The sequence below is a fragment of the Gambusia affinis genome, linkage group LG13 (assembly GCF_019740435.1).
Source record: "Gambusia affinis linkage group LG13, SWU_Gaff_1.0, whole genome shotgun sequence".
In the NCBI taxonomy this organism is placed as follows: domain Eukaryota; kingdom Metazoa; phylum Chordata; class Actinopteri; order Cyprinodontiformes; family Poeciliidae; genus Gambusia; species Gambusia affinis.
Window position 1 is genome coordinate 27,662,746 of NC_057880.1, and position 10,266 is coordinate 27,673,011.

A 10,266-nucleotide genomic window follows, 5' to 3' on the forward strand; every position below is an offset into this window, starting at 1 on the left:
TCATGTGGTGGCTCCTGACCTGAGCATGCCACCAATCTACAGGTCCAGTTGACGGGGAAGGGAAAAGATTTTGTTTCTTCTCTCTTGCTGTGGATCAGAACCGTGATGCGTCTGATACTGCAGCCGTCAGTCTTCGTCCGCGGCGTGGACTCAAATCTGTCAGCTTTCAGGATTTAAATCCATGCATGGCACAAACACAGGGAAAGAAATCTTTGAGGAGGTTTGCAAATGTGTAACTGAAATAAACCTGCTGTGGGATGAAGTTGTGGGATGGTGATGGTGCGCCAGCGATGAGGTAAAAAGAAAGAACTGTGCAGGTGAACTGTCTGTTTCTCACTGCATCTTCCATCAGGAATCCCTGTGTGGTGAAGCGCTACAGATGGAGGATCTTATGACCACAGAAACACAAGTTATTAACTTCATAAGAGCCAAAGGTTTCAATCAACACCAGTTTTAGTCTCTTCTGGCAGAATGAGGTTCAGAATGCACAGAGGTGAAACGGCTAAACCACGGAAAACAGCTCAACAGATTTTTCAAACTGCATGAAGAAATATTTTGGTTTCTAGAAAGCAAAGAGAAGGACCCAGCAGTGTGACATCTCCAGTTACCTCGATGGGGGGGGCAGGAGGGGGGGCATCATCACAGGTATGTATGAGTCAGTGAGAGCTTTTAAACCCAAGATCTGCCTGTGGGAGAATCAGATGCTACAAGCAAACTTTGGCCATTTCTCCTGCTGCCAAACCATAAAAACTCAGATCTCTACCGCCGTGTGCAGTTTGCTGAAAAACTCAAGTGCGTTCGGCGCCGAGTTTAGCCGGCGATTTGGTGACTTTGATGTCCAGAAACTTAGATTTGAACTGCTCAGTTATCCCTTCACTGTTGAAGTGGAAAAAGCACCAACTGACCTCCAAATGGAGCTGATTGAACTCCAGTGATGAAACGCTGAAGTCACAGTTTGATGCTGTTGGGGCTGCAGAGTTTCCACAGTTCATCCCTGAAACGAAGCTTCAGCTCCGCACCAAAGTTGCTCAATTGCTCCCCATGTTTGGTAGCATTTACCTATGTGAGCAACTTTTCTCCTCCATGAAGACGACGAAAACGTCTCACAGGACACGTCTGGCTGACGAAGAGATTTGTTCAATTTCAAATTTTGGCCCAGTGTGTATTTGAGTTCGACACCCCTGGTCTAAAACCTGAAACAATCAAACCTAAAATCCAGATATTTCTAAATTTTATTTTGTTTGGTCAGGAGATGCATCAGAATCACACATCAAAAGCCATTAGAAGAGGCAAACTCTGTGTAACTTAATATTAAGAACCAGAACTAGAAATCCCAGGAAGAGATGATTTTAAACAAATTCTGTCTTTAAGGAAGCAAGTTTCAAGCTCAAAGTATACCGAGTCTGCAGCAGCAGTCACTCGATTCTCAATACATTAAAGTAACACTTATCTGGATTGTCAAATAAGTCCAAGATATAAAAGAAAACCCAACACCACCACTGATGGTCAAGGATTAGATTGGCTACAAATCATTTTAATAATTACAATTAAATATGATTCTCCTCTTACTAAACGTGAGTTTGATGAAAACCTTGTGACAATATTGCATTTAGTAATTTTTGGAAATATGATTCAACTGAGTAACAAGGCTGTCACAGTTTCACCAGCAGATGTCACTAGTGAGCGACGAACGGAGCGTCGAGTAATGAACGTTTTTCCAAAGCAAAGTGTTGGAAAGCTTCATTGCTTCATGAGGCTTCACTTGCCCTTCGCTAACATTTAATGTCGGTTTTAGGCCCCGGGTTCATGCTTTAACTGACACTATGTGCATCTTTAAGCTAGCTTATTGTTTAGCTCACAAAGACATGAAGCAGTTCTGTGGCTCATTACAGCACAGAGTCCGCCATTTTAACTACACACTGTGGCTAATCATCTTCACAAGCCCCTAAACTTGTAAATTCGCTCTTTAGCCTGACATCCATTTCACTCTAAGGGCCTTACGATTCCTCACTGCTGGAGTTTATCACTAATATATTATCTACATCACAACTTACGCGCGAAAGCAGAGAAGTAGCTGGTTAACAGTAGCGAACTCACCGTTCTTCTCGCTGCTTCTGCTTCACGAATTTCTTCTGCCAGCCAGAGCGGCAGCTTCACCTGCACACAGCGCCGAGCGCCCTCTGCTGGTGGGAGTTATGTTACACATTCAGATTGCTAAACAACAGTTGATTTTTTCAAAAGAAAGTTACTTTTTTTTATTTTAAGCTTAAAATAAAATGGAGGTCTTCTATTTTTATGTTTTATTTTTAACATAGTGTGTTAGTTTTCTCAATTGAAAGAAACATTTTTTTGTACAAAACTAACACTTCTGTGCAAAACAATTTAGAGTAGAATAAAATTCTGGTGCAATAGCAGCAAAGTGACAAGCAATCAAAGACTGTAGACTGAGACACAAATAAAATATATTTAAAAAATTAACAAGAACATAGCATACAATTAAATTAAAAGAAACAACATCTATGCTGTATATAAATGATAAATTTCTACTTTATAATACTGTGGTACTATTATTATTTCATAATTAAGAATACATTATTTATAGTGTACTCCAATCCCAAGGAATGTGAAGTTAATGAGGCTCATTTGTACAAAATTGTGCAACTATATTTGAGCATTACAGGAAAAAACAAACAATTTACAATAAGTGACAATAAAACTGCAAAAACTGCAGGGACAGAAACCCTGTGGTAATGCTGCTTTGTGCATTTAGGATGCAGCAGAGCACAGAGCTGATCTCAGCTTCAGATGAGCTGCGGCTCCAAAAGTCTCTACAGAAGACGTCAGTCTGCTCTGACCCGTCCTGCAAAGAGTATTTTAAAGTTTGATAGAAAACCACAAAGGAAGTAACAATTTAAAGCAGTTTAAGTTTAAATCTTAAATGAGATGAATCCATGTTAAAATCAAGATATGAACAAAGAGGGAAGAAAAGAGCTGAAACATTCAAATCATTTCTGTAGGGCGGATTAAGTTTGTCATCCTGTCACATCCTGAGGACTTTATGTATCTGTGATTATATTTCAGTCGGTAAATAGTGGAGGATTATCTGTCATCAGAGCCTCAGTGATGACAGATAATCCTGTTTGCATCAACACTGGAAAACCTGACAGGAAAAACTGTCTTGTGTTTTCTTTCTTAACTAATTTGAAATAAACAAAACTTTAACCTACAGTTATTATTTTATTTCCTGGTTCAAACCTTTAACTCTCCATATTTACATAAAAATTAAGAAAATCTGGGATTTTTTTCCAGTTTGTTTGTGTTACAAACTTATCAGATCCATAATAATCACAGATAAAACATGTTTGACTGCAAAAATGACAAATTATAATCTTTACAGATAGGAACTTTACAGTGATCTGAATTTAACCCAGATCACAGATCTAGAATCTTAAAGGGGCAGTTTTACATAAAATCAACTTCTCATAATGTTTTTCTCTCATCAAAAACATACCTGGTGTGTTGCGTTGATTCTTTCATACATGTTTGAGAAATACTTTAATCTCCATGGCAACCAGTTAGCTGCTAAACGGCTGAGTGGCCGTAGCCCCGCCTCCGAGGCGCAGCTCCTCCTGTTCCTCTGCACTGAAACACTGTTAGCTGTTAGCAAGAAGACGGACATAAAGTATATTCAGTTTAAAGCAACAAAATGGACACAAAACTAGAAACTCGGATAACAGAATAATAACGAGAATGTAGAAAAATTACTACAATAATAAAATAAAATAATAAGGTCTTTAAAAACAGTGTTACTCAACTAGAGTCAGAAACTGAACTAAAAACAACCTGGAGCAAATTGACTTCATTCCTGCCATCCTGTCAGGAAGTCGATCAGTTTGATTCTCATTTTCAGGATTCGTGTTTGATTCAAGATCAAACATGAATTTAATCAAATTCATGTTTTCATATCAAATTATTCATGTTTTATCAAAAAGATCGTAAACATTTCCTTAAAACCTGACAGACATAAAGATCAGATTTTGGTATCAAACATGTGAAGAACCAGACTGAGGCTTTCAGTGTCTATTGGGGCCGTTACCATAGCAACGCAGAGTTTATGCAGGTTTGCTTGTTTGTTTGTTACAGCAGATACACACAATAAATACACACCTTACCCTGCAGCAACACCTGCTGCTCACGGCCAATCAGAGAGCAGAGCCAGCTGAAAGGATCGTCGTCATCATCATCATCATCATCATCATCATCATCATCATCATCATCAGGGTGGAGCAGCTGAGTCCATAGAAACATCTGACTGGAGGTGTGATGATGGTGGGACCAGGAACCGAACCGGCTGGTTCTCTGGACTGGACCCAGTCAGAGTTTCTGCGCCTCTCGTCATTCCTGATCGGGTGACGCGGCGTCTCCTCTCTTCACCTGACAGTAATTATCTCCTGTGGTTTAGCTGCAGGCCAAGAACAGGAACATAAACCAGCTCCGACTCTGCAGCCCCGCCGGTTTGACGGGTTGGACAGAAACACGCCCCATTCCCCGGCGGGGCGTCGCCACCAGGTATAAGAGACCGAGCTGCTCCAGAGCCAGCAGCACAACGATCAGTCATCATCGATCACTTCCTGACCAATAATCACCGATCGGCCTGCAGCAGACATGGACTTCGTGAAAAACGCAGTCGGAGGCAAAAATTTAGGCAAAGTTGCCGGGAAGAAAGCAGGTGAGTCTCAAATAAAACTCACTTTATTCTAAGAATGTTTTTGTTTCTTCATTAGTTTTATGCTTAAGGTTGATTTGATCAGGTTAAAAACTGATTAAGTTTTTATATTTACAGTCAATAAAAATGGAGGAAAAGCTGCTAAATTTCTAATTCACATCAGTAAAATGTAAAACATTAACCTTCCTCTGCTGTTTTCTAATCCCTCCAGACATCAGGAAATGAGATTCCTGTGTTACAACACAAACCGTCATGAAGTTTGACATGAAGTTACATAACTAATAGAGCGAATTAAATAAAAATAAATGTTAAATTCTTTAACATGCATTTAGAGGAGCAGCTTTAGGAAACTTTGTGTTTCAGATGTTTTACTACAGAACTTCTTGGATTTCAGATCTGAGTTGCTTTGACCTTGAAACTTCCTGTCAATGACAAACCTTAAACTACAAGGTCAAAGGTCAAAGCTGCAGCTGCATCTGGTCTGCAGGATCTCCTGATATTTACTGTCCCTTTGTTCCTCAGTGTCTGAGCTAAATGAGGGAGAACGCTGACAGAACCGGGTCGGTTCGGTTCGGAGTTGTAACATCCGCACTTTTAGTTTTAGTCTTTCAGACAAATATGCTTCTTAGTTTCTCATATTTTAGTAAAAGAAGTGAGTCAATAAAAGTTATTAGTATTATTCTTTACTGATTGGATGATTAGTGGAAATAATTATTCCAAAAAAGTCAAAAACATTTTCTCTGATAATTTGTTCTTTATTTCCCAGAATCCTGAACTAATTATTTAAATTGAACAGATTTTGGTAGGAAGTCAAGAGATCCTAACAGTTAAACCACATCAATAAAATCACTGGAAACTGGACAATACAACAATACAAACATTTCTCAAAAAACAAATAACTAATGTTTTCTCTTCACATTATTTGTTTATCCTATATTTATTAATATGTTTTGGTCTTTAAATTCACTAATTTCACCATAAAAATGATTCAAACTCAACAAGAAAACCAGAATATTCCTCTGAAATCCCAACAAGAAGTTGAATCATAAAGTTCCTCTGAGGAGAAAATGAACTCTGACCTTTCAGTCTGATAGAAACCGGCCCACTGAGTTCATCCTCACTGCTGACAGTTTGAAACCCGCAGCTGAAACCACCAACCAGAACATTCAGAACATTTTCACCTTCCGGCGGAGCTCCACCTGGAGGGGGCGGGGCTTCACATGGAGGGGCGTGGCTCCACCTGGAGGGGGCGGGGCTTCACATGGAGGGGCGTGGCTCCACCTGGAGGGGGCGGGGCTTCACCCACAGCTGAGGAAAATTCCTGTGGCACCTTTAATTAACCTGTGATCAGATTTACCAGGAAGATCTTTCAGTATAATCAAGACAGAACTCGTCTCTTGATTCTTCTGCAGGTGAATTTGTGGAGAAAAAGGTGGATGAGGTATTTGGTGGAAAAGCGGGACAGCAGCAGCAGCCGCAGCAGCCGCAGCAGCCGCAGCAGCCGCAGCAGCCGCAGCAGCCGCAGCAGCCGCAGCAGCCGAAGCAGCAGCCGCAGCAGCAGCAGGAGGAGAAGAAAGGAGGAGATGAAGACTTTGGTCTGGGAGACGCGCTGTAATTAGTTAACAACAAGGGGCAGGAAGGAGGAAACGCAGGTGAGTCGACATCATTTAACAACAAAGAAGTTTACCTGAAACAGAGCAGGAGAACACCGCCCCCTGGTGTCCACAGGCTGGACTGACCCTGCAGAGCAAACGCTGCACCTGGAGGAGGAAGAGGAGAATCAGGAGCAAAAATAAAAAAACTAAATAAATACTAAACTTTTCCTCCAGTCAGAATAACTGATGATTCGTATCCAGATTTTACAGCCGTTGCTGTTTTAACGGTTTAAAGAACTTCCTGATATTTAATCACATTATTATCAAAAGTTTTAGACAATCTGTTCTGTTACCTGGTTCTGTTACCTGGTTCTGTTACCTGGTTCTGGAACCGTTTAGTTTCTCTGAAGTCGTTTTCAGGTTTGGTTTCTGTTTGTTCTCAGCTGATGATCTGAAGAACCTGGCCGGCGGCCTGTTCAAGTAGGAGCTGGAGGACGGAGTCTTCATCACCTTCATCACCTTCATCACCTTCATCACCTTCATCACCTTCATCACCCTCTCTGCCTCAGACGTTTCTGAACTCGGCTCCTCTTGTTTCATCTCTCTTCCTGTTTTAAGCCTCCCAGCGTCTTACTGGGAACTTTAACTGGTTTAATAAATTCTACATTTGGACATTTACTGGTTGTTTTTTCTGGAACCAATAAACTGTCAAATTAAATATATTAAAACATAAAACTGATTTCTGATGTTTGGTTATTGCTGTTTAATTTTGTTTCTCTCTCTTGAGGTTTTTTTCTCTCCAGACATAAAATAATTTTTCTGGGAAATGAACCAGATTTTCCTGTTTTAGTGAATTAAATCTAAACATTCTGGGATTAACTGAGATTATAATTCATCTGAAGTGAAGGAAACAGCAGCACTTCATTTAAAACAGATTAAAATGTTTATAGATTTGTTCTATAAACAGTTTCCTGTTCAGACAGGAAGTCCGTCATTCTGATTTTGCCTCTTCTAGAGTAAAAACAGAAAATGGGTCTCAGCAGGTTTGAACTCAGTTCAGCAGTTTGACCAACAAAACAAAGTCTAGAAATAAATTTGGTTCTTCTAGATCAACTCTACAGCAGAGCAGCAGTTTCTAATTAAAATGTTCAACTCAGAACTGACCGAACCTGAGAAACAAAAACCAAATGTTTTTATTCTCCTGTCATTTTCATTTGTTTACAACATCTAGTTATGTTTGTGTCTCTGCCTCTCTGATGTTAAAGTATCTTTCATCACACAGAATCTTAACAACTGATTTTCAGATGTTTACATTATTATACATCTTAACTCTATTTACTGCAGAATCCTTATTTTAAAACCTCTCCTGTTCATGTCTCCTAACATTATTCTAATAAATACTGTAGAAATAATAACAAAAATATTAAAAAGTTTTAAAAAATCAACCTGACGTCAATCCTCTCCTTTCTGGTTCTATTTTAATAATAAACTTTTTATATCCTGACCTGATCTCATAATAAAATGATACATATTTCAATAAACTAACTGAGCTGAACTTCCTCAGTTTACTGAGTTTTCTTCAACAGCTCCACTATTCTAGCATTACTAATAAAATATAACAAAATAAAATATAATTAATATAACATAACATAATATAATATAATGATCCAGAACGCAGCGGCTCGGCTTCTTACAGGAACCAGGAAGTGTGACCATATAAGGCCCTTACTGGCCTCTTTACATTGGCTGCCTGTTTTTTATTGAATAGATTTTAAGATTCTCTTATTAACTTATAAAGTTTTAAATGGATTAGCTCCCTCTTATCTTCTGGAACTTTTAAAATTTCAGTCCGTGTCCAGAACCCTAATAATCAGCTTTTACTGACAGTTCCTCGAACCGACTTAAGAGGAAAGGAGATCGGGCTTTTTCTGCTGTTGCTCCTTTTCTATGGAACGATCTACCTCTCCAAATTAGATCTGCCCACAGCCTGGATCATTTTAAATCGCTTCTTAAAACTCATTTTTATTCCTTGGCATTTAATTGAACTAATTTGATACTTTGTTTTTATTCATTTGTGTATAATATAATATAATATAATATAATATAATATAATATAATATAATATAATATAATATAATATAATATAATAGTTAATGAAATGTTTAAAGAAACAGAGGTTGGAATGGGATTTTCATTTTGCTGATGATGGAGAAATGTGGAAGAAATTTAGATTTTATTTTATAGAAGCTTCAGGGAGAAAAATGGTTTTATAAATGTGGTTTTAAACTTTCTGTAGAGAAAACTAAAATAATGTTTTTACAAGGACAAGAGTTGATGTAAAAATGAAATTAAAATGATTAAGAGTTAAACAATTTAAATTTCTTGGGACTTAGTTTGATGAAAGAATGACGTGGGGGGGCCGTGCTGTGGTGGCGTAGCGGACAGCGTGACCCACGTTTGGAGGCCTTGAGTCCTCGAGTCACGGGTTCGATTTCCGGACCGGGTGACATTTGGCACGTCTTCCCCCCTCCTGTCAGCCTGCTGTCATATAAGGGACACTAGAGCCACAAAAGACCTGGAGGGGAGAAAACTAGAATGACACGGGGTGTTCACATTAAGAAAATAATCAATAAATGTAGGAAGGTATTAATTATAATGAGGTGTTTAGTTGGAACAGAGCTGATAGAAATTCATTAAAAACAGTTTACTGGATTAACTAGGTCAGTCGTGGATGATGGATGTTTAGTTTATAACTCAGCAGCAGATAGAAACCTTCATAAGTTAAATATTATCCAACATCAGGCTTTAAGAAAATCTACTGGTTCTTTTAAAACATCTTCAGCAGCAGCAATACTGGTTGAAATGGGAGAAAAGCCTCTTAAAGTTAGAATGGATCAAATATCTTTAAACTGCTGGTCACAGTGTGTGTGTGAGTATCCTCACACACACACACACACACACACACACAACGGACTGCTTTCCTCACACACATATATAATCTGTAAATCTTATCTGCCATTATTTATCTTGTATTATAAACCCACTAATACATATATAATCCATTTCCTAACATTCTTGTATAATCTGTATAATCTGTATAATAATCTGTATAATCTGTGCATATAGCTCCCATATTTATATTTATATTTAGTCTTTTACATCTGTAAATAAATATTTATATCCTGTATAGAACGTCTGGATAGATGCAAACTACATTTTGTTGCTTGTACTTGTGACGGTGCAACGACAATAAAGTTGAATTCTATTTTATTTTATTCTAAAAGGAATGGAAAATTCCTGCAAAGATACAAATACAAACATGAGTTAATGTGTGTGTGTGTGTTACTGTGTGTGTGTGTGTGAGTGTGTCACTGTTTCACTGAGAGCTCGTTCTCACAGACTGGGTGGAGCAGGATTCGTCATCTCCACCTGCAGTCATTCCTCCTCCTCCCACCTGTCAGTCGTACTGAGCATGCTCAGAAGGAGGCAGCAGGTGGAACAGGTTGGCCGGCCTGCAGACACACCTGGTTCTTCGACTGTCATCCAGAGTCACCTGAGACGCGTCGTCAGAGTTGGACGGCGCTGGACACGGTGAAGATGAATAAAGTGGCCGAGCTCATCGGGAACAAAGTGGGTGAGTACCGACCCACTCTGGGCTCCTGGGAGAACCTGAGGCTCCTCAGCTCTGTGTTTATCGGGAATCTGGCCTCTGAGGCACAGGCAGGTGTACACACATGGACCAGGTGGTTCTGGGTGAGACAGAACCCAAACAGAACCGAGGCAGGTCGGGTTCTCCGGTTCCTCTGGTTCAACGTGTCTCTGTGAGTCAGTCTGCTTTTTAAAATCTCAGGAACAGAATGGTTCAGGTAAAAGGGGCGGGATCAGACGCAGGTAACCAATCAGAGGGCTTTAAATGAAACTGTCCGACCTCCACCCTGACCTCCA

At 39.4% G+C, this 10,266-nt stretch overlaps 1 protein-coding gene across 1 annotated transcript; it reads left to right on the forward strand.

The window, feature by feature from the left end:
* Positions 1–4,496: 4,496 nt before the first annotated feature.
* Positions 4,497–7,056, forward strand: LOC122842827 (RNA polymerase II degradation factor 1-like). The gene is made up of 3 exons (XM_044137038.1): positions 4,497–4,729; positions 6,139–6,378; positions 6,765–7,056. The coding sequence occupies exons 1-2, from the start codon at positions 4,666–4,668 to the stop codon at positions 6,339–6,341; spliced, it is 267 nt and encodes an 88-aa protein (XP_043992973.1). The 5' UTR covers positions 4,497–4,665; the 3' UTR covers positions 6,342–6,378; positions 6,765–7,056.
* The last annotated feature ends 3,210 nt before the right edge of the window (positions 7,057–10,266 follow it).